The sequence below is a fragment of the Camelus ferus genome, chromosome 7 (assembly GCF_009834535.1).
Source record: "Camelus ferus isolate YT-003-E chromosome 7, BCGSAC_Cfer_1.0, whole genome shotgun sequence".
NCBI classification, from domain to species: Eukaryota; Metazoa; Chordata; class Mammalia; order Artiodactyla; family Camelidae; genus Camelus; species Camelus ferus.
In genome coordinates, this window is record NC_045702.1 from 74,488,260 (window position 1) to 74,513,135 (window position 24,876).

The window sequence follows — 24,876 nt, forward strand, 5'->3', positions numbered from 1 at the left end:
ACTGTCTTGTATTTGAAATAAGTTACACAGCTTTCTGTCAACTACTCCTCATTGACTCAAACTGATATTAATAATGGCCTGAAAATTGCTTGCCATCAGTACCTATGGCAGAAACGAAAGAAAAGCATCTGATATAAATACTCTGCATTATACAGGCAAAATGCCCTTAGAAGAGAAAAGGAAGCAGAGATGCGTATGGATGGTACACTTGAAAAGAAGGTACAAAAATAAGGAAAAGAGGACCGAGGAAAGGAGTCAAGAGGTGAGTTGAAGGGGTTCCTACCTGCTGGCACATATTTTCTCAGTGAGGAAGGATGGAAAGTGAAGGGAAAGGGCAGTGAAGTGGGGGATACCACAGACTCAGTGGCTTAAGCAACAAAAGTGTATTCCTTACAGCTCTGGAGGGTTAGAAGTCTAACATTGAGGTTCTGGCCAGTCTGGTTCCTGATGATGGCTCTCTCCTGGCTTTCAGATGACTGCCCTCTTGCTGTGTGCTCACACTACACAGAGAGTGCTCTGGTATCTCTGCCTCTTCTTATACAGGCCACCACCCTATTGGAATAGGACCCCACCCTTATGACCTCATTTAACCCTTATCATCTTTCCCAGGCCCTATCTCCAAATACAGTCACATTGGAAGCTAGGGCTTCAACATAGGAATAGGGAGGGGAGGACACAAACATTTAGTCCATGCACAAGAGCTTAAACAGCCTCTGAAAGAAATGGAAGGAAGAGACCCATGGAAGGATAATCAGGCACTGTTTGAGCCACTGAAGTTCAGTACTACTCAGGTTCAGAAAACCAACAACAGTCTTCTACTTCCAGCCATGGAGAGGTTATGGTACCAGACTATCCTTCCAACCATATACAACTAGAGAAATAGATAACTTACATGAAACAACTGCTTTTACATGGTGGACAACAGTCCTCACAATATTGTGATCTCTAAAAGAAGAAAAATAAGTCAGATGAGACTTGCGCTAGCCCAGGCTTTCTGCCTGGAGGCATTTATTGACTGCTTGTGAGAGATAGAGTAGCAGGCAGTCTCACTAAGCCAAGGAGACAGAGAATGGGATTCAAGGATGTTGGGGTTGTGGGAATTTATTGGTAGAGTACTGAAAAAGTGGGAGTTACACAGAAAAGAGAACTTGAGAAGTCTGCACAGACATCCTTGCATCCTTGACTGCATTCTAAGCCGTGTGTGCACAGGGAACACTCCGTGAGGCTGAACAAAAAATGACTACAGAGGATGAAACATCTGCCAGGGATCTGTCAGCAGAACAACTACTCCAGTTCATACAGGACTGGGAAATTTACAAGTTGAGACAAATCAGAGTAGAGACATGTCATAGAACACTTGGGGCATTCAGTGACCCAGAAAGATCACATGATAGGAGTAAGGATAAACTCACCTTACAGTAAAAGTTATTCTAGTCTTCCCTTAACAAAGCTTAAATATAAGCTGAGAAAAGGTGAAGCTTATCTTCAAGTAAGTTAACTACAAAAACTGAATTCAATACTTCTTAGAGACAATGACATCAGGCATTCAACAATGTTACTATATCTGTAAAAAAGAAAAAAAGGCAGGAAAATCTGACATAACACATAACCAAGAGAAAAATTTTAAATGTAAACACAGAGAACTTATAGGGATAATAGAACTAGTAAGCAGTTCTTTAAAACAGCTATTAAAATGTTCAAGGATTTCAAAGAAAAATGAAAGAGAAATGGAAATTTTTTAAATGAACCAAATAAAACTAGAGATGAATACAATATCTATAGTGAAAAAAATTTACTGGAAGGCCTTAATAGCAGATTAGACACTGCTTTTTTTTCCCCCTAAATAAACACTGTTTATTTGTTTTGGAGGGAGGCACTCAATAAAAACAAACAAAAAAAAAACCCTACTATAAAACTCACAAAAAGGCCACTAATGACTAATGATTTTCATGCTGAACATTATGAAGAAGTTATCGTTTATTGTACCCTTCCTCTCTCTGTCTCTTTCTTACATGTTTCTAAAATCAGGATTGACTACATACTTTTTTTTTCCCTTTTAAGGTAAAGAAAAAGGAGGTTAACAAAATGCTAGTAAGAATTTTAAACCATGCTAAGTGCATCTTATTTCCAAAATTCAACAGTGTGTTGCAGGCCACTTATTACACAAGTTGTTGGTGTCCTTTTCTTTTTCCAATTTTGGTGAGTAATGCTCTCTTTACAGATGATTTAGACAAAAAGCTAATAGCTTTTTAAAGACAGTTGCACATATAGTGTGCTGAACTTCAAGGCATAGCAATAAGCACTATTCAAAATGAAGCACAGAAAGAAAAAAGAAGGATTAAAAAATTGAACAGGAACTCAATGACCTGCGGGACAATATTAAGTTGTTTAATATATGTGTCATTGTAGTCCCAGAAAGAGGAAGGAGACAGAAAAATATTTGAAGAACTCATGGCTGAAAACTTTACAACTTTTCTGAAAAATATAAACATGTATATCCAGGAGTTCAATGAATCGCAAGAAGGATAAACATAAAGAAAACTACAGCAAGGCACATCATAATCAAATAGCTGAAGATCCAGTAATAAAAAGAAAAGTCTTAAAAGCAACATGAAAGAAGACATGTACGTACAAAGGGAGAAAAAAATTATCCCACTGATTTCTCATTTAAAACAATGCAGTCCAGAAGAAAAGAGGATGGCATCTTTAAACTGGAATGAATGAAATTTAAAAAAAAAAAAAACCTGTCAGCCTAGAAGTCTAAATCTAGTGAAGCTATCTTTCAGAAATAGAGTAAAAATAAAGACTTTTTCAAAGAAATAATAATTGGGAAAATTAAGCAGCAACAGACCTATACTTCAAGAATTGTTAAAGGAGGTTCTTCATGCTGAAGGAAAAAGTTCAAATGAAAACTCAAATCTAAACTAAAACCAAGAAGAACAACAGAATCAGCCAATTTGTGGGGAAATAGAGGATACAGTTTAGGTTTTCAATATATAGAGGTATGTAGATATGGGTTAAAATGTGTACATGTGTGTACCTACTTAAAGTCTCTAGTTCTATCTACTGAGAAGGCACAGGAGAAGTGACACTCCAATGGCAATGAACACAGGTAGTGTTCAAATCTTGGTTTCTATGTACAATTCTCCATTAAAAAGGATTCAGAGAATCTTAGAGAAATGACCTATCTGGGGTGGAGCAGGGAAAGGACAAGATGAGCCTGGGACATTGTGCTTTGCTATCAAATAAGGAAGTGCTCAAAGGATGATAGTTACATGTCAAAGGGACACAGAAGGCAACTTGAGAGGACTCCCCATGTCTGAATCTGGAACAATTTGAGCACCAAAATAAATAGTGATAGTAATGGATTATAACCCATTGAATAGAAAAGAAAACTCTGAGCCCATGCTGATATAAACAAGCTGAAAGTTTGATGAGGAGTGAGAATACTCATGTAATTGTGAAGTGCCTACCCACAACATGCACACCCATTACAAAGGGGGCACCTGAATAGTGGAGAAGCCTAGCAGACACCATCTTCATCAGGCGATCACCACCAAGTAAGTGAACATCACCAATCATGGGCAGATCCAAATCCTGTGGCCCTGAGAGGATGCAGGAAGGAGAGTGCAGCATGACGTCTGCGGGATTTCTAACCAAAGTGCAGAACCCATATCTGTTCTTGAGGAAACGTAAAACAAACTCAGTTTAAGAAATATTCTGCAATAAACCTGGTCTAATCTTCTTGTCAAGGGAATGAAAATTAAAGAAAGACTGAGGACCAGTTACAAGACTGAAGAAGCCATGATGATCAGTTGTTCTGGGTGATTCTGGACGGGATCATTTTGCATTACTGTGACATTACTGGGACACCTGGAGAGACCTGAATTCAGTCTGGGGATTTTGATGGCTGACTATAAGAGAACACCCTTGTTTACAGTGAATACACCAATAATATTTAGGGGTGGTAGGGTATCACAGTAGCAACTTACTCTCAAATCATTGAGGGAAAAAAGTTCTTTGAGTTGTCCTTGCAACTTTTCTCTTTGAGATTCTTAAGAATTAAAAGTACATGTTGGGTAAAATATAATGGTTCAAAGCAAAAAAATACATTATAGTGTAGGTTTATAAATATATAGAAATAAAATGCATGGCAATAATAGCATGAAGCACAGAAGAGGGAAAATGAAATCACACTTTTGTTAGGTTCTTATATTATATGTAAAGTGGTAGGAAATTATTTTAAGGCATAGTCTGCAATAAATTGAAAATGCAGCCACTTAACAAGGAAATAAAGAAACATAAGCAGTCAATGCATAGGAATGCAAAGACAGAAAACCCAGATGCATAAGTGTAGGAAGGAATGTGATACGGCTTAGAAAAATAGCCAAGAATGACATATTAATATGACACAAAAAGAGAAGTAGGGCATTAGTAATAGACTTTGTTACATAAAGCTTTACATTTTTTCCCATTGAAAGACTCTGTAGGCAAAATTGAATGCAAACATCAAGTGTAGGGGGGAAAAAAATCTCAAATACATTCCAAAGGGTTAAAGAGCTATTACAAACTGTAAGAAAATTACAGGAATTCCAATTTAAAACAAGCAAGATACGAGCAGGTAATTTATAACAAGGAAGCAGTGGACAAAAATATCCTTATCCTAACTCTATGCTATACATAAAGTGTAAGATTAGATATAAATATAGATATCTTGTACCCAAAAATAACAAGTTCAATTTTCTACATTTAGAAGGATGTATATAACACATGGGATTTTATAATGTAGAGCTGCCATCAACCCGAATAAGGTGATATTTTACAACTGTTCTACCATTTATCAGGTAAATTCCACAAAGTAGAAATTACTTATCAAAACAGGACAGAATATAACCAGTAGTTGGTATTATACCTTATGTTTCACAGATCAGTGAGTTGTAAAATAGAGATACATGAGTCTTGTTTTTATGAATTCATAGTCTAAGGAAGAAAGATGATATGCATAAATATTTTAACTGACCGAAATGTGCAATCTAACAAGCCCCATTTACATTCTGGAGTGGAGCTGTAATGTTAAGATTAAAGGATTAGAGATTAGAGATAAAAAGGTAAGCACTGGGGTACCTAAAATCTGTTTCACCTTAAATGACAACATATGCTTGAAGGAGGAAGAAAGAGAAACATTCCTTTCATTCTTATTTCCTATAGCTTTCATTTCTCCATTTCAACTGTTACATTTAACTTACAGCCATCCAGATGGATGACCTCCAGAAAATGAGATAGCCCAAAGGTAGTTGTAAAAAATATTTTTCTTCAAAATATGGTTCTATCATTCATGTAGGATTCATAAAACCACTCTTTAAACACACATTGTGAAAACAACTAGTTAAAACATATGAATTCATACGAACCTGTAATAATGCTCTTTTGGGAAATTCTGAAATGTCAAATTCAGGAATCTCACTTATAAGAGAGACTTCAGACACACAGTGTTCAGGAGAAATGGATTCTTCTTTAGCATTTACATTGACTTTTACCTTGCTTTTCCATTTTTTAAATTGAAGTTCATGCTTTAACATCTGCCACAAAAATAATTTACAAATTCCATGGAAGTGTTGTGAGGATTAAATGAGATGATATATAAAGCACAGTACTTGACACAATGATAGCACCAATTAAACATTATTCATTATCATCATCATCATATGAATTATCATTGTCCAGAGCATGGTCAGTGTTCTCTGAACCACCAAAGCACTATAGACCATTTCCATCAGTTGTCACACAACATTGGCACAGACAGTCACCTTGAAGCTGTGGTCCTGCCTTTTCTCGGACTCTGTGGTTTCTCTGAAACCAACAGAGTCAAGGTTCTGGTAATGACAGAAGTGGTATCTGGGCCATGGAAGGAGAGGGTTAGCATGGAACTATAGAGAGAGAGTCAGAAAGAAAGAATTTGGGGGGAAAAAAAAGAAAGAAAGAATTTGGAGATTTACCTGATAGATCATTACAGAAAGTCCCCATTTTAACTTTCAATACATTCCTGAAAACTGCATAATCAAGAAAAAACCCTAAGGATAAGTAAGTATTGCACACACGCAATTTGGGGGTAATACATGTACATGTCAAAGTCTAAGGAAGAGCATTGGAGAGCTAGCACATAGTGTTCCCTGCCTCCCCTCCAGCACTCGCCTGCCTTCCTCACTTCACCCAGGAGGATGCAGCGTTATTGTTAGGCCAAGAAATCACAGAGCTAAAAGAAAGCATTGTCTCTAAATACTCAATTAACTATATAATACATGTCTATACTAAGGACAAAGTTATTATATTACATGTAATATACATTATCATATATATTAATATATATCACCTACTACAAAACATTATGCTCAGTGTGTAGAGATGGTTAAGAGAACAATACTGTCAGCTCTCAGTCGCGACATTCAGGGGGGTAGAAAAGGGGCAGCCTGGTCATGCACAATTACCTATTTCACCATTAGACAATCAATGACCAGGCATGGGGGGTGAGGTCAAAACGCTAGCTTAGTACACAAGGCGGTGGAAGGCTCAGAATGACCAGACCAGAGCAGTGGTACCCAAAGTATAACTGTTTAAGTGGCATGTGGAAAATGCAGTCCGCAAAAGGCAAATCCTAGAGTTCATCCTATAAGCAGACCAGTTCAATACCAGTAGATGATAACCTTCTAGAGGGCAGGAATGATACTTCATGCTTCTCACACTCCAGCACGGTTTCAAGCGTTATGTGTGCAATAAATCTGTTCCTACTTTCTTGATACATGTGTGGTATCATCAGTTGCAACATCTGAACCAATTTGGGGTGAGCGGCGTTGATGCTCCCCTCCATGGGGCAACCACAAAACAGGGGGGTTAATTTCTTCCTGTTTTTCTCTTCTCTATTTATCCTGACTCTGCATTTCAAAGAATATTAACTGTTATCTACTAAATAACTACAAAAAATTCCAGCATGTTTCTATGTCTGTTCCTAGTAGTTACTATGAATATCCTAAAACAGCATTAAATGATAATATACCAGTACTAATAGCTTAAGCAAACTGGAAATATTTTTAAGTTTTTGAGGAGTTTGCTTGGATCCTCTGTTTTAATTATATTAATTCCTAGTGGGTAACCCAGTTAAGAATGATCCTTTAAATTTAGCAATTTAGTAGCTTAAAAATAATCTAGTATTAAGATTATAATGTATTAAATTGAATGTTGAAAAAGAATAAATAGCAATTTAATCTTATCTAGAAAAGAATACATTTATTCATTCTATCATTTATGTCTCTATTATAATCATATCAAATAGTTTCTCTTCCAATTTAGACAGCTATATCCACCTAAACATTTGCTTAAACAAAATTCTTAGTGTCTTTATCAATAAATTTAAACAAAATATTAAAAGATTCTTTCCTGATGTTCATAGTTCAAATGAAACAACAGAATTTATTAGGAAATATTTGGGATGACTGAAGTGACATTTAAATTATTAACTTAAAAGAACAAAGACCCAACTAGAAGTACAGAATAGTCAGGATTTTAGTATTTTCCCCACACAGCAGTTTTATGAGGCAACATCAATAAAATCACAAAAACCAGTTTCTAAAAAAACTAAGTTTCCAATATGCCATACCAGCTCATCTTCTCTCTTTTTATACTTCTGTTTTGCTTTATCCCTCCATTTAATTAGGATAGTTACTAGCCTGCGGCAGTAGATTATCTGTTGAATCCGCTGTAGTATATCTGAAGAAAATGTATTAGATTACTATACATGGTTAAAGCGGTTTCCAAAAAATAAAATGTTTATAATATGTTGATCATGTTTATAACCTGAACCAGTGTTGCATCTAATAGTTTTTATTTTAATTACATCTGAAATTAATTCCTTTCAGCAGCAATAGATAGTACTCCTGAGACTTGATTAACCTGTAACATCACTTTTGCCCTTAAAAATTAAGATACAGTAGATGTAATAAAATGTCAAGATATACATCATTTTTTAAAGAAATTTGTTCTTTGTAAAACCAGAACTTCCAAATATATTAACAGGAAAACAATCATGAAGTAGTATTCTGATTTAGTTCAATGCCCTATGATTAAATAGATTGCCCCATATGTATTTTTTTAACCAGGATCCCAAGATCAAACACAGGGGCCAGGCCAGGAAGGAGGATGGTTAAGGCAGGCCCGGGGACACCACTCTTAGCTATAGATAATTGTTTCCTCTCAGGAAGAGAGGCCCACTACCCTTATGCTAAAACCTTCAGAAGGTCCACTCTGACTGAGGGGCCAACAGGAGCCAATCAAGAGGAAATGGTTCCTTGATTTATAGCAGCCACGAACAAACCAGTATCTGGTGAGCTGGATAAAATCTAAGCCAAAGGCTGGAGTTCTCTACCCCTGCTCCTAACAGCACATATGTACACTGTCCACTCATTACAGCTATCAAGGGTTTAAGTAAAAGAAAATTATTTTTCTTTGTTTCCTCAGGTATTCATTAAATATCTATAAAAGAATGAAGAGCTCTTTACAAAATATTGTCCATTTTGATATATATATATACACACATATATATACCACCTCTCCATTATGTAAAATAGCTAATAGTGGACCCTTACTTACATTGATACTTTTATAACACATCACACAAATACATCTAGAATTTTATTTTAAAAAAATGCTTGTTTTCTATTATACTAAAACCTTTTGAGACAACCCTTATTAAATATTTCAAATTAGTGGCTTTCTATTTCAGTATAATTCTCTAGATATAAAAATAATAATTCTCTAGTACAAACTATGTTAACTGTTAAGTTTGTCGAAACTTTGAATACACAAAAACAAAAGCTAATTGCTACTGTGTAAGGATTTACCTTTACGTTGTTCTTTCTGATGTTTCACATAAGAGTGCCAGTGATGAAATACACATTTTTGAAGTCTGAAATTGTCATATTCTCTTGCTCTTTCCATTTGTTCAGCCAGAATTTCAACTTCATTTGTGCAAGGTGTCATTGTCTCTCTCCACATGCTATAGGCAGAAAATGCAGAAACATCGTATTTTGATATGATGGAAATAAATTAGTAAATAAATTGAGAGAGAGAAGAAATAATACACTGGACCTCCTTTACCTCCTCAAAAGCCACAGCATGAAAGAAATTGTTAAATTATTTTTATTGTTTTATTTACAGCCTTTTTACTTGCATTTCCTTTAAACTTGCACTTCTCTTGTCTGCATTTCCATGTTCAGAAAGCTCTGAAATCCAAAATTTTTTTTTAAAACCTATTTAGAGACAAAACTAGACCTGACCTAAACTAATTTTGCATCAAAACCTCCCTGAATCTGACAGGTGGCTGTTCATTGCTTCTCTTCATTTCATTCAGTAAGAATATATATGTATGTTTTCACTATAGAAATACTGGTATGTTCAGATATGTTTGGTTTCAATGTGTCACCCTGAACACCACTGAAGATGTCATATCATACACAGTATGTGAAGTGATTGCCTTTCTAAAATTAAAAAAAAAAAAAAAAAAAAAGCAGGAATCTAAATCTCCAAAACATGCCTGGCTCCACGGGCTTCAGATAAGGAGCAGATAAGGAGACTGTGGACCTAGCCTTTCAGTTCTGAAGTTCTATGAAAGAAAAAAGACAAAGTGATTCCTCAAAGAAAAGCATGTTTTAACTAACTAAAAGCCAATTAAATGTAAAAGAAATACATAATACAAAATGGTGGAGACAAGATTAAATAGATAAAATCAGCACAAATGGCCAAAAGTGAGCTTTTCCTTATGTGGATAATGTCAAGAATAAGAACACAAACAGTGTATAAAAATCACGTTCTTACCAAAAGTGGGTCTTTAGTAAACGTCCAGTATAAAAAGTACATGCTTTTATCATTAATTCTGGAGTCATCTAAAATAAAGAAATGAAATAACAAGCCTTAGAAATAAATGGAACTCACGGGAAGATACACAAGAGAATGAGAGCGATGGTTGCATCTGGGGAGTAGAATTAGGCAGTAGGGAAACAAGAACAGACTAGAAGAACTATGTACTCTTTATATATTTTGGGATTGTATTGTGTATGCCTATTATCTAATTTTTAAAAGTTAAAGTCACAGCTTAACATTTTCCCATTATATTGCACTTACTTTAAAGCATTTTAAGGCAAGTACTATGGCATTATTATTAACTCTATTGTTAGGAGTATAGAATTGCAGGTCTGAGCGTCACTATTAAACTGGATGATCTTGTTTGCCTTCTCAAGCAGAAAATGAGATTCCCTGTTTTAAAGAAAAAAAAAAAAAGCAAACATGCAAGAATACCTCACTTTCCAAGCAGGATAGGAAAACCACATAAATTAAACATCTGAACTGTGGAATACGCTGAAAGAGATAAAATTTTTGCAAATTTATCACTTGCAACTATTCACAGTAAGACATATGAACGTGGGAACAGCCAACCAAAGATTCTGAAATCGTCTGTAATTATAATATTATATTAGAGTAAAACTAATATTATATTAATCCATTTATTATATGTACATGGCTTCTGTTAAGTGCTAATGGTATGTTTTTCTCTTATGTTATTACCCCCCTAATTATCATATACATGTGCCAAATACCATACGTAGCAGACAGACATAAATGCCATTTCATTAGCTGTTATTAGTTACTTTACACTTAAACTTATCCTAAAGTAAACAATATGAATCTAGTTCATATCTTCTTTATTTCTACACTTCATTATTTTTATTCCTTCCAAGTTACAGTAATACTTATTTTGATGCCTTCTCAGAAAACAGTAATCTGCCCAATCTCAAAAGAAAAGGAATAAGGATTTAAGATGTGGTTATCTTGTTTGCAAACCAGCAAGGATTTAAGATGTGGTTATCTTGTTTGCAGCACAAGATCTGTCTGCCTCTCCCAAAGTATTAGAACACCAGCCCCTGAGGTCATAAAGTGAAGTTTCCATCTCATAGTTAAACTTTGTTTGTTACATCAGTAAGACTTTTTAAGTCCACATCTTTCATTTAGATTGGGTTTTGTTACACAGTCCTCCCTCTAATAGCATAATTTTAAAAGTCGTGTAAGGGGGCGATCTCCAGGATGTACTGAGTGAGAAAAGCCAGAAGCAGAAGGCTGCATTGTCTGCTACTTCTGTGTAAGAAGTCAAAGGGGTGGAAGATTGAGTGTATTTGCTCATATTTTTTCAAAAAGAAACAATGGAGAGAGAAACTAAAAACTACCAAAACTGGTTACCTAGAGAAAGGAATGGAATAGGTTGGGTAAAGAGGCAGGAAAGGAAGCAATACTCTGAATACTCCTCATTTTATTGTTTTGATTTTGCTCTCAGGAATGTTATGCATAATTATATCAAAGAGGAAAAAAGATGACCATTGATACAAAAAAAGAATTATTCTAGGTTAACAAAAAAAAGTATTATTTTAATGAAAATACCAGGTAGGACATATACATATTAAAGGCAAAAAGAATTGCATGATTTTCTTAAACTGCTTTCCATATTTCTATGGTTAACAGTCTTGTATTGTTATTTCAAAACCATCATATGTGTATTGTGGGATGAAACTAACAAGGAATTAGATTGATGTCTACAGGAATCAAGATTCATTAAAAGTGGGTCAAGCAGCCCATGGGTGCCTCCTGATATGATGCACTAGGTGGAACCCAATACCCTGTCTGCAGTATCCTTGTCACCAGAGGAAAAAAGGAAAAAAGAACCTGACTCTCACTTGTGTAGACCTAACTACAAACTTGCAAGAAATACAAGAAATACAACAAATGGAAGGATTCGAGGAGAAATGAAAATGTGGGACATTTTGCAGATGATCTGTTTTTTTCCAACAAATAAGTTGAAGTATGGGAAAAAAGAAAAAAGGAGAACTATTGAAGATTACAAGAGACATTAGGTACATGACAAGACAACCAGGTGTAATATGCGGACCCTGGATGGATTTTGATTTAACAGAGCCATACGTAAAAAAGGCGTTTTTGAGGCAATTTGGGAAGCTCAAATATGAACTGAATATGGAATATATATAATATATATGAATATAATCAGCACTAGAGGATATGCAGGAATTATTGCTAATTTCATTGCATTTCACAGATAACGGCACTGTACTACGTTCTCTAAAATGTTATTTCTTGTTAAGAGTTACACACTGAACTATTTACTGGCAAAATAGTACAGTTCTTGGGAATTACTTTCTAATACTGCAGCAAAAGGGGGAGGGAAGAATAATTAACAAGATAGGCAAATATTTGTTCCTAAAGTTTCTACCCTATTTGCCTCACTCTGTTAATAGACAAATTTCTAAAATGAAAAAGTACACATGTATTGTCTCAATGACTTTAACCCCTGAAACCTGGAATAAAGTTAGCAGAAGACAATTTATGTTCTGAATTAAAGAAAAGAAGAAGAAGAAGAAGCATGCAACTGCCAAGTAGAAAATTTAGAAATCATACCTTTAAAAAATCCTGAAATAGAAAACATATCTCCCTGCCACCTCCAATATCTTTTTACTTAAAGGTCCCTGATTCAGGGGGCATTTAAATGAGAGGGGAAAAACCTTTCATTGATCCTGAAATCTCAAAGAAAATTTTTTAATGAAAATGTCTAGTGCCCTTTGTTTTGTTCTCCATTAGCATTGGTGTAAAATGGAAAGTAAAAAAAAAAAAAGTGCATTCAAAAATTTTTAAAAACCCACCAAAATTAGCAAAATGTTGATTATGGTTTCAGCTGAATGATAGATCATTATGTATTCTCCCTACTTTAGTGTTATGTTTAAATTTTTCTATAATTAAAAAAAATATTTTTAATGTTATAGATGCCTTTTCTCCTTATAATTAGTAGGCCCATCTGGAGATTTCATTTCCTAAAAAATGAGAATCAAGTCTTTGAAGTTAGTTTCCTCCTTACAATGGTTGGTTCTTTCATTATGGAGCACACAGTTAATCTGTCTTTCTATCTATTATTATGAAAGCAGTTTCTTTCTTTCTTTCTTTCTTTCTTTCTTTTTCTTTCTTTCTTTCTTTCTTTTTCTTTTTTATTTTTTTGATAACAGTTCAGCTTACTCACAGCTTCCTGTGTTCAACCTCTCTGCACAAATTGAAACAAACACATATTTATAAATAGGCATATAAGCAGGCTGTCTTGTTGTACAGGACTGTGTAGGGTGAGGCCATAAAAGTGACTACACACTGAAACCATGCAAGGCAATCTTAATGATCAATGGGAAAAATTACAACTGTCTGTGACTGTAAAATGTTTTATCAAAACATTGAAAATTCTCTGGCAGTTGTAACTGTCAGTTAGAAGGAAGAAAAATGGGAGTGGGGAGCAAAGCTAATATTTATTTAGTATATTATAATTTAAAATATTAGAAACATTGAGGATTAAAATGCCTGGCTTCTTTGTAAAAAAGTAAAATAAAATTTCATTTTTCTGTGAGAGTAAAGGAGAAATGAATTAATCTATCCAACCTAGGCTGAGCCCCCCAAGCAATGCTAGGCACTTACAGATTTACATTGGCAAAGTCATATCTAGTTTCTTTTTCCCTAACTTATGAATATAAAGCAGGCATCCTTTCTAAGCCTTGGTGAATTGTCATACTCCTTTTTAAATCTTATCAGGTTCCAATAGTTTGTGCTTTCAATGTCATGAAATATCTGAGAATTCCTTTTCTAAAAAAACTTTAAATTTGAAGTAGCTATGGTGTCTCTTAGAATTCAGTGAATATTTTTAAAGATTCTTTATAGGCTACTTGCTAGTCATTGGCCACAATCTGATTGTGTAAGGTCATTTTCAAAATATTGACAATGAGGTTTACCCCTCGAGATCTGTGGTTTACCCTTCGAGATCTGTGGTTTTTAATAATTTTAGTATCTTACAGCAGTGGTTTTCAAGCTTTTATCATGTGACATTACACTCAGTGCAGAACTGTTCTATGGGGAAAGGGGTAAGGAGGGGAGGACCAAGAATCCCATTTCCTGGGTCTCCCCCCACCCCAGCTCCTGATGTTGCCCCCAAACGCCTCCAAGAACGCAGTTTGCAGGTATCTGCACCTCATGGTGGATCAAAATTCTGTGGCTGATAGTCATTAAGACACCCACACGGTATGATGCAGATCAATGGGGATCAATCATGTGGGGCCTTCCCAGTGTGTTGGTGCCTCAGAATCATCCCAAGCTTGGCAGAAACATCTCATCCCTCTGTTTCTGTCTTTTTCTTGTAGACCACTGATTAGGATCTAGCGTTACTCTCCACCCATCCTTCTAAACGATGCTTCAGACGGTTCCAGGCTCTCAGCACCCACCTCGACCATGACTTTGATTCCACTTTACAGTGTCCAACTTCACCAGCAACTCCAGAGCGCTGCCTGCACTCACTGAGTTACCAGCCTGGGATCTAGAGGTATCATACGCTTAATTGGTGTTGCTGTTTCTCTCCCCACATATGCCTTTTGCTATTTTAGCTTCTCTCAGATACATAGTCTTTGTTCTAAAAGTCTCCATATCCTGGATTACTTCCTTGCCCTCTTGACAGGATCAAAACCAGCTGCTGGAACGGGTTGTTCCTTTCATTAAATTGGTCTGGCTTTTAACTTAGATCTCATTAATGTTTTAGCCGTATCTTTAGAAACATAATTCCTGGGCAGACAGCAGAGAGAATGGAGGGGGGATGGGATACAGAGGAAGTGATTAGAAAGGGAAGAAAATATCCTCCTTTAAAACTTTCCATAATGCTATTTTCTGTAAGAGAGGAGGATAAGGAGAAAGGGGGGAATTTAATAGAAAGATTTTGTTGGAAAGAAGAGGAATAAATGCCTGTCCAGATGCTTCTTAGAAATTTGGGGAAGTTACTGTGAGTGTGGCTGTGTGTTTGTGTGTGTGTATGTGTGTGTAATGGTCCTTCATTTTTCTGAATGCCCCTAGTTTCAAAAAGAGTCTGACCTCAAACCTCTGATGAAATCTAATGTCTGTTAGAGAGCTTCCATCCAAACTTAAGATTTAGAGTTTAGAATGCATGATTAATAATACTTACCAGTTGATCATCCAGTCCAAAAAGTTGTTCCAAGTAAGTTTCAGACAGTCTCCGAATTTTGGGTTTCATTGATGGATCAATGCATATATCCCTTTCATAAAATCATAAAATGCAGTCAAAAATTAATTTTGTTTCATATTAACTAGTTCCATATAATTAAATCAGTGATTCTAATGGGTTGAGGGGAAGCAAGAACACTTCCCTTTGGGAGAGGCATGTCAGAGTCACCTGGAGGGCTTTTTCAAACTATTCCCCTCAGGATTTTGCTGTGCCCCCCAAAAGGGCATGCCTCACTCTCCCCATCTCTAACTTGATATAAACTGCTGTATGAGCACATTATTGATGACAGTGTGTTATGTTTCTCAAGTTAAAAACCAGTGGGGAAATTGTTTCTATTTTGAAGCCTTTGGGACTTAGAAACCTATGAAGGAGTTCTCTAACAATCTTGAGATTAGAAACATTCATTAGCAAGACCTTTTTTTGATGCTATACCAATGAGTATTTTAACTTCAATATAAAATACCCCCTACCATAAATCAAAACAATACTTACCAGAGAAGACTTTCAAGGCCATTTTCCATTATAGCAATGATCATTTCCTCTAAATACTTCAGGGGATCCTCAGGACATGTAGCAAGTAGACCACATAACAGGGCCTGGGGAAAAAGAAACAGTATCAGTGTTTCTGGATTTTCATGTTCTTACTTGAAAGACTTTCTCTCAAACAATGACAAAGTCAAATAATGTGACAGGTTTTTTTTTTTAAGTAAACATGCTTTATAGATACCCCTTAATTTTTATTCAGTTACCAAATAACCAAACCAAAATGCAGTTTACCTTCACTCTTTAAAAAAAAATCCGCTGTAAATGCAAGAGTTGTTGTACACTGTTTTGCATTATATGAGGAGCACTTTATAGTCCCACTGAAGACATAATTGCGATTACCTTAGATCAGTGGTTTCTACTCTTTTTAAATACGAGGAACTCCTTTTTAAAGTCAAAAATTCCTCAGACCCAACCATAAAACTGATTAAGAAAATCCACCATCAATATCAAAATCTACTGTGAATTCAAAAAGTCTTTTTAAAATGCTTCTGTATTTTATCATTCACAGCAGCAGCAGAGTATGTACTTGAGAAATTATAGCACAGGTCGCATAGGTGAGAAACAAATAACTTACTGAATTCAATCCAAAATAACATTTAAGGCACATATATGGAACCTCAGGAAGCTGCTGCTGTCATAGTTTGTTCTATGAGTTTCTTCCCAAAAGAAGAAACTTCTTGTAAAAGGATTGGTGAGGCGTATATTGAATGTATCTCCATTTGAGACAGAGAAAAGGGTTTATAGCACACACCCCACAGAAACCACGTGCAGTCCTCCTTAGACATTCCTCTTTGCCTCTTTGGTTCACTGCTGGGTCTCCTGGTGTGTGTGTGTGTGTCCGTGTGTGCGTGCGCGTGTGCCTGGTGGGGGAGGTGCTCTTTTTGGCCCTTCTTCCACTAGGGCCTACTCTTGCTGGCTTTTTCCTACTCCTCTTTCCCATGAACAAAATAATTCCACCCCTGAGTCATGCAGAGTTATTCCCATCTCCAAGGGCCAAGTGTCAGCAGATCGAGGCCTGGGAGTCCTGTCTTAGACTCTCAGCAGTCCTCATAGTGTTCCTTCAAATAAAAAGAGGATAATTTCTCCTGACTGGCCCTGCACAACACATTTTCCCCTTTGCAGTAGCTATTTCCCCATCTTTGTGTGCAGCACACAGGCTGGGAACCCAGCCTTGAAGACTAGGGCAAAATGGTAGACCTTGATGTCTCTCCCTCCCCACCTCTGCCTCCTCACCTAGCCCCCCCCCCACCAGCTGCTCTCAGAGAGCCCTCAGCCATCTGCAGACTGATTTCCTTCTCCACCAAACCTAGAGAATATAGTGACACAGGAGATCAGTGTTCTCACCAACGGTGGCAATTGGATTTGAATAGTCTTCTTAGTCTATTACTAAGGGCGGAAATCTTCTATGGCCTGGAGGCCACGCTTCGACAGCTCCCTGAATAACCCTAATGAAAAGCCCATCTGTTTTCTGACCCCAGAGTACTGATTTCCTCTACTCCCTACTCCACGTCCTCTGCTTCATCCTATTTTGGTACCTAGAGGACAGCTGCCTCAGAGTGACCTATGGAGTGAATTGGTCTCTGAGGATGGGGCCTTGATTAGCTCCCCAGGTGATTTCTAGCACAGTAGAATCTGAGAACTAGTGCTTTAGTGGAGTTCAACTTTAAAGTAAATTATTAAGAAAATTGGGATCTAATTAATGAGTATGAGAAATTGCTTATTTTCTTTTTATTTCTAAGCTCCAGGGACCAGAAAACTACTTTTTCTGAAAAGTTATCCTGTAGAAATCAAATCAAGTTGAAAGGATACGTCTCTGGAATGCTAATAAAGTCATACAGAAATAGCATAGTTCAGATGTTCACTTTTTGCGTAAGAAACCTCACTGTTCATAGTTTCTCACTGGGCAAAATAAAATATCCTGAGGTTTCATATATTATTGTGTGAACAGTACATAGCTACATGCAAATAAGAAACATAGTGAGTCAATATGTTTTTTCTTTCTGCTCAGTGAAAATAAAAATTATAGAACAATTAGCTTGGTCTTTATAAGCAGAGGTGAAATATGCAAACATTCCCACAAGATGAATGTTTGACTCTAAAAAAAAAGAAATCAGGGCTTTATTATTGCTAGCCTTCTTAGTGAAAACTTAGACAGTCAACGACAAAAAAGACTATGACTTAATTGGCTTTCTCAGGCTTGTAAATTCACAAAACAATTGTGCAATTCTCCACTTTCTTTTGGCTCTGCCTCCTTAATCTCACTGCGCCATTTTTCTCAAACATCCTGAAAAATGTCTGAGTACTGACAACAAACAGGGGTTTATCCAGGACAGTTGTTTTTACTCCTTCCCACTCCTACCCATCTTTCGAGAAAACAAGATAATGCAGTGAGTGCAGTCCACTGGGTTTAAATCCTGGATCTGCAATCCTGGATCTTGTGTAACCTCTGCCAAGTGACTTCTCTTGCTCCTCCATTTCCGTGACTATACGTGGGATAATAAAGCTACATATGTCATAGGGCTATCATGATAATGAAAGGAATTAATATATGCAAAGTCCTGATGAATATTTGCAGCAACTAGTCTCTAAAAAAATTCTGATAATACAACCTATGTGATTTAGAAATAAATATGATATTTTAAAAATACAGATTAGAAACTTAATCATGACAGAAACACAAAGCATAAAAACTGCATCAAAATCATAAAAATCTAAAATCATTTGTATATTTCTAAAAATAGAAAACTTTGCATAAAAATCATGATTTGTAACTTAAATATGCCCTCTGCTGGGCAGATCTAGTTTTGCAAACTCCTTTAATCTTTCCTAGCTGTTAAAATGGAAATCTGAACAAACAACTTGAAAAGCACTTTCTCACTCTCAGCTATAATCACTGTGTTTAGCTGCTTAATAATTTTATGGACACTGTTCCCTTAATATCTTGCCCATCTTTGGTCCCTATGGGCAGGCCTTGTTTGTAGACCATGCTGACTTCTGCCTAGTATGTAGGAAACTGAGGGAGAAACAGATTTCCAAATATTTTTGATGAACTTCTGTTTGATGTTCTGCCATAGGGCTTCATTTTATGGGCTCCTATCTAAATGATATCTTTTAAAATACCAATGTCTTTTGGAAAGAATATCTGCAAGGAAGGAGAGTCCAACAGCAGTGGAATGAGAATTTCAGAGTTCTCAGAGGGAGAGAAATGATGATTATAGTGAGAGAGAGAAATTAGAAGGCAATACTCAGTTTCCCCACAATTCCCCACGCAGGCTCTGAGTGTCTATATGTACAGTTTTTTAAAAAACTTTGAACTTCTAAAATGTATTTTCATTTTCCCCAAATCTTAAAATAATATATAGAGGGTATTTTATTGCCCAGATTTCCAAGTCTTTGATCATTTAGTTCATTTATTTCAAATCTAAAATTAAAGTTATAAAAAAACTACTTGACTCCAAGGTCTGAAAAACAAAGGCCACCCTGTGTCTCCATGTTTGTATCTGCTGTATAAACAATACATCTAGACTGCAGGGAAGCTGGGCTAGGGGCTGGTGGCCTACGATGGAATACCCAAGTCTGCAGCAACACAGGGGACATAAGCCATGAAGGAAACCGTTATCTCCTGTGATTGATCACAGTGGTTTCAAGTTAGCTTTTTATTTTTATATTAATTTCTTTTAATTGGAGTATAGTTCAAATTAACTTTTTAAGTCAGGGGGAAAAAAAATCTGAAAAAAACCCAAACTCCTGTCGCATCCCCAGAAGTAGTCCTCAGAACCCTGAGATTCTGCTTGAAAAAAAAAAGAAACCTTTGGAAATCTGTCAGTATGCAATTAGTCGCAGACAGGCCAGAGTGAGAGGGCTTTATGAAGGTGCCATCATGAGCTGGAACAGAAACTGGCTCTCTAAAAAACAGTATGTTCACACCTCAACTGGCACAGCAACCAGCGGAAAAGTGCTCTTGCCCCAGAGAGACCAGAGGCAGGCCTGCAAACTGGCCAGCCAGCTGGCCTCCTAGGATGGGAAACCAGCACTTCCCAGCAATGAATGCTTTTATATGCTTCCTGTGCTTTCTTTGTATGTTTTTCTCCTAATTCTCCATCAATAAAATTCATTTGATAATACTGTGGGAAAACAAAAAAAGAGGCATTTTTCCCCACACATAAGCCAACATTTAATTATTTTGTTTTAATATGTAAACTTTTTCTGATTATAAAAATATATGCTCTATGTAATTTGGAAAATTTAAAAAAAAACAAAGAAAATAAAAATCAGCCATCATCCTGGCAACCAGAAATAGCCTCTAATAAAATTTTAATTTCAATCTTGCCTCAATACATATAATTTTTACAAAATTAAAATTAGGATATAGCATATATAGTTTTGATTCTCCTTTTTTTTCCTGGCTAATTATTATATTGTGAACATTTATCGATGTCCACCAAAACTTCCTCAAAATATCATGTATTGAGGTTGGGTGATAATCTATTGCAAAAAAAAAAAAAAAAAAAAAATATATATATATATATATATATATATGTATATATATATATATATATATATGTATATATATATATATATATATGTAAGTTCTAAATGGGTGGCATTTAGGTTGTTCCTAACTTTTTCCCACTATTAAATATTATATGATACACATATTATCACTATTAATGGTGAAATATACATATCTTCACCTGTTTCCTTAAGACAGAGTTCTATAAGAATATAGAGTCAAGAGGTGCATTTTGAAGCTCTTTGTACACCTTTCAAAATTGCTTTCTATAAAGATTTTATCCATTTGTATTTTCATTAGCAGCAAATAGGAATGTCCTTTCACCTTGCCAACAGAGAATTATAAAATTTTTATTTTTATTGATTAATGGGTGGAAAATAGTTCATTTTCAGGTACATTTTGTTTTTGTCAGTGGGGTTAGACTAGTTTTCTTACATGTACTAGCTGCTATAGACTGAACTGTGTCCCCCACAAAATTCATATATTGAAACCCTAATACCTAATGTGATGGCACTTGGACACAGGGCCTTTGGGAGATAATTTGGTTTAGATGAGGTCGTGAGGGTTGGATCCTCATGATGGGGTGAGCACCATCCAATAAAGAGACACAAACAGCTTGCTCGCTCTCTCTCTCTTTCTTCCATGTGAGGACACAGTGAGAAGGCAACCATCTGCAAGGCAAGAAGGGAGCCTTCACCAGAAGCCGGCTATGTTGACACCTTGATCTTGGACTTCCAGCCTCCAGAACCAAGAAAACAAACTTTTGCTATGTAAGCCACCCAGTCTAGGGTATTTTGTTACTGCAGCCCAAGCCGAGTAAGACACTAGCCATCTCTGATTTTCCATACATTTAATTTGTCCTTTACTGGGACAGGCTTCATTTAGACAGGGATGCAAGATACAACAGTATCTGAGGAGTGAGAACTTCAAAAGGATGGTTAAAATTCAGAAAGATAGCAAGGCCACTTGTTGAATCTCTATTCATGTCCCCAGAAGTCTCCCCTAGAGTCTTTCTCAGCTAAGGGTTTAAAGGGTATTGTGGTTTGAAATAAGCCCTGCCAACAGTTAGCCCATGACTTATTCTCCATCTCCATCCATTTGGGCTCCTATAACAGGATACCATGGACTGGGTGACTTATTAACAACACAAATTTATTTCTTATAGTCTGGAGACTGGGAAGTCCAAGATCAAAGTCCAAGAGATTCTGTGTCTGGTGAGAGCAACTTCCTGGCTTATAGATAGTGGTCGTCTCACAGTGCCCTCACGTGATGGAAGGGGCGAGGGAGTGCTCTGGAGTCTTCACTGTGAGGCTCTAATCCCATTCATGAGGGCTTCACCTCCCAAAGGCCCTACCTCCTAATACCATCACACTGGAGATTAGATTTCAACATGAATTTGGGGGAGACACAAATGTTCAGTCTAAAGCATTCTCATATCACTTCTTTAATTTTCACAATAAAAATATAATCACTGTGATTGCTGAAGATTTGAAAATAGATACTAATTTCTTTTGGTAGATGTGAGAACATCTATCCCATGTGTGACACTGATTACTGGGATGGAGGTGACCAACTTGACTGGACAGTAGACAGCCGCTCCACCCTCCCTGTGCCACTCAGACCCTTCCTGAAGTTCCAGAAGCTTGGCGCCTTTGAAAAGAATACCTTCTCAGAGACATGATCGTTTCTGGGTCAAAGGTAATATTCTTTGGCTTATTAAATATGTTTACATAGTCTAGTCCTGCATTGTCTAATATGGCAGCTACTAGTTACATGTGGCTATTGAGCACTTGAATGTGTCTAGTCCAAACCAAGATGTGCTCTAAGTATAAAATGCACACCCAGTTTTGAAGATTTAAAATGACTTTATATTGAGTCTATGTTGAAATGATTATATTTTGGATAGATTGATTTGTACAAAATTTATTAAGAAAATTAACTTTACCTATTTCTTTTTACTTTTTTTGACTGAAGTATAGTCGGTTTACAATGTGTTAGTTTCTGGTGTACAGTATAGTGATTCAGCTGTATATATAGAGGGAGATTCTTTTCCATATTCTTTTTCATTATAGGCCATTACAAGGTATTGAATATAGTTCCCTGTGCTATACTGTAAGACCTTGTTGTTTATCTACTTTGTATTCTTTTTACTTCTTTAATGTGTTTGTAGGACACCCAAACAGACAGATGCAGAGGACTCAGGAGAAAAGTTTGGGCTGGAGACAGCTTTAGGGTCACAGCTACAAGTGTTTGAAGCCATTGAAGTGTTCTTTACTAGCACATGGTAGATGCCCAGCAAATACTTGCTGATTAAATAGTCTAATGTAACTTTAGCTGACCACTCTTGCCTGAAGAAAAGGCTGGCTGGTGTTCAGAGCCTAAACTGTCAGAAAGAAAGAAAGAAAGAAAGAGAGAAAGAGAGAAAGAGAGAGAGAGAAGAGTAGAGAAGAGGAGAGGAGAGAAGAGGCAAAAAGAAAGAAAGGGAAGGAAAGGAAAGGAAGGAAGGAAAAAGAAAGAAAAGAAAGGAGAAGGGGAGGGGAGGGAAGGGAAAGAAAGAAGAGTTATCTAACTTGAATAGAATGTACAATCCAGCAGTCTCTAAGTTGGTTTGCAAACCTCTAGGAGCCCACAAAGGCTTTACAAGGGATACGTGAGTGTGAATAGTATAAAGGACTCCATTTCCAGATCCTCGCCTTTCCCGTGTATTCTTTCCTAAACTTGATTTGTCTCAGGGCACATTTTGCAATTTTCTTTTCCTGTTTTTCCTTTTCACAATCCCTTTCTCCCACTCTAGAAAATAAAGGCCTGTCTCTTATCCATCTGGAATCTCACTACAAAGAAAACTGAGGCAGAGAGATTTCGAAACTTGCTCAAAGTCACACAATTAGTAATTGGCAAAGCCAAGAACCAAACCTAGGCAATCTCACAATAAAAGATAATCCCCTTGTGTTGCTTCAGATGCTTTAGGTTTCAAGTAATAAACCTCAGCTCATCCCGGAATTCGTTGCCTCCTACATTCGAAATTCTAACGGTAGATCAAACTTTAGGGTAAGTTTAACCCAGTGACTTACTGATGTCACTAGAGACCTGATTTCTTTCCATTTCCCCCACTCTGCCTCCCTCAGACTCCACTTCACCCTGAAACGATCTTTCCTTGTGGACACAAGGTAATTACCAGTGGCTTCCAGGGCCACATGATTCCCCATGAACATCCAGAGATACTGTATCTCTGTCCCAACATTTCAACCAGCAACCTGATCTCAACTGGTTTAGATCCCATCTTCCGTCTCCCACAGTCCTCACCACCAGCTGCCATAGCCACAAACATTATGGCCAGGGAACCTGAGTGCACTGGTTTCATAAGCCAATCAGGGCCCAAACCCAGAGATCGGGATAGGCAGTTTCCCTGAAGCACACAGGCTGTGTGGGGTAGAAGTAGGGCTTGGAATGAAAATATAAGAAACATTAGGAAGAGAGAAGTAGATGTTGTGCAGGCAACTTGTTAATGTCCAGGACACGTGTGCTCCTGGGGGAGCATAGAAAAGAAAGGGTATTTATAGAAGGGTGGAAACCCACTTACTGGGTGATGCTGTTGTGATCCATGTGTTATTTGTTCAGATAATACTTTGAGATTCAACTTGATCCTGGATCCCCCTTGTATGAACAAGCCAGGTGTGGCTGATTGTATTTTCTAAAATGGCCATAACAGTGTCTCCCATGCTGTGAGCTCTATCTGCAATGTGACTCTGCTATGCCTCCCATCAAGAAGTGGGGTCTGTGTTCCCTCCTCTTGAATCCAGGTGAAATAATGTTAACGTCCAAGCTCAGGTCATAAATGGTGATTAAATTCTACCTAGTTCTCTCTGGGGACACTTGCCCTTACAACTGAGCCATCGTACTGTGAGGAAGCCCAAGCAGCCCATGGAGAGGTCCATATAAAAGAACCCAGCCCCTGGTTCACAAACCTAACTGAACTCCCAGCCAGCATCCAGCACCAACTTGCCAGGCATGTGAGTGAACCATCTTAAAAGTGGATTTTTAACCTCCTGCCTATCCGCCCCAGATGGGAACACGTGGAGCAGAGACAAGCGCTCCCTGAGAAACCTTGCAAGAATTTCAGATTTTTGAGCAAACTAAATGATCATGTTGTTTTAAGCCATGAAGTTTTATAGTTGTGTTACGTAGCAATAGATAATTGATACAGCAAACAAACAGAAAATGACTATACAGCCAAATCAAGCCTGTCATTTCATCCACCCCTCGCTACATACATTATGAGAAAAAAACACCCTACCATGACTATCTTTTATTTTAACTTTTTATTATGGAAAACATCAAACACATATAAACAACAGTATAATGAAATCCCATGTACCCATCATTCAGTTTCAACAATTATCACCATTCTGTGATCCTTGTATTATCTCCCTCTATATATATATATATATATCTCCACTCATTTTCTCACCTGTTCTCAATTACAATTTTTTTAGGTAAAATTTACATGAATTCAAATGCACAAATCTTAGCTGTATAATTCTGACAAAGGATACTCCTACACCTCAGTCATTTTTCCACCTCCCCAGAAAGCTGCCTTGTGTGGCTTTCCAGTTAAGCCTTCTGTATCAGTTAGGGTCCAGTTAGGAGGCATAAATCATACCAGTAATTTGAA

The 24,876-nt window shown here is 36.8% G+C and overlaps 1 protein-coding gene and 1 long non-coding RNA gene across 3 annotated transcripts in view; one reads left to right on the plus strand and one right to left on the minus strand.

The window, feature by feature from the left end:
• Positions 1-24,876, minus strand: part of FBXL13 (F-box and leucine rich repeat protein 13) — a 167,868-nt gene that overhangs the window by 139,056 nt on the left and 3,936 nt on the right. The window contains exons 2-8 of one of the 2 annotated variants that reach the window (XM_032484161.1): positions 15,638-15,741; positions 15,086-15,176; positions 10,345-10,404; positions 9,865-9,932; positions 8,892-9,046; positions 7,652-7,761; positions 5,412-5,579 (exon numbers count right to left, since the gene is read on the minus strand). In XM_032484161.1, coding sequence (XP_032340052.1) covers positions 5,412-5,579; positions 7,652-7,761; positions 8,892-9,046; positions 9,865-9,932; positions 10,345-10,404; positions 15,086-15,176; positions 15,638-15,741 — 756 coding nt within the window. The remainder of the gene's footprint in view (positions 1-5,411; positions 5,580-7,651; positions 7,762-8,891; positions 9,047-9,864; positions 9,933-10,344; positions 10,405-15,085; positions 15,177-15,637; positions 15,742-24,876) is intronic. The other variant, XM_014556098.2, reaches the window with a different exon arrangement.
• LOC116665028 lies at positions 122-22,043 on the plus strand. Its single transcript, XR_004321612.1, has 3 exons — positions 122-262; positions 14,277-14,455; positions 21,723-22,043. It is a non-coding gene; the product is annotated as an uncharacterized LOC116665028 (long non-coding RNA).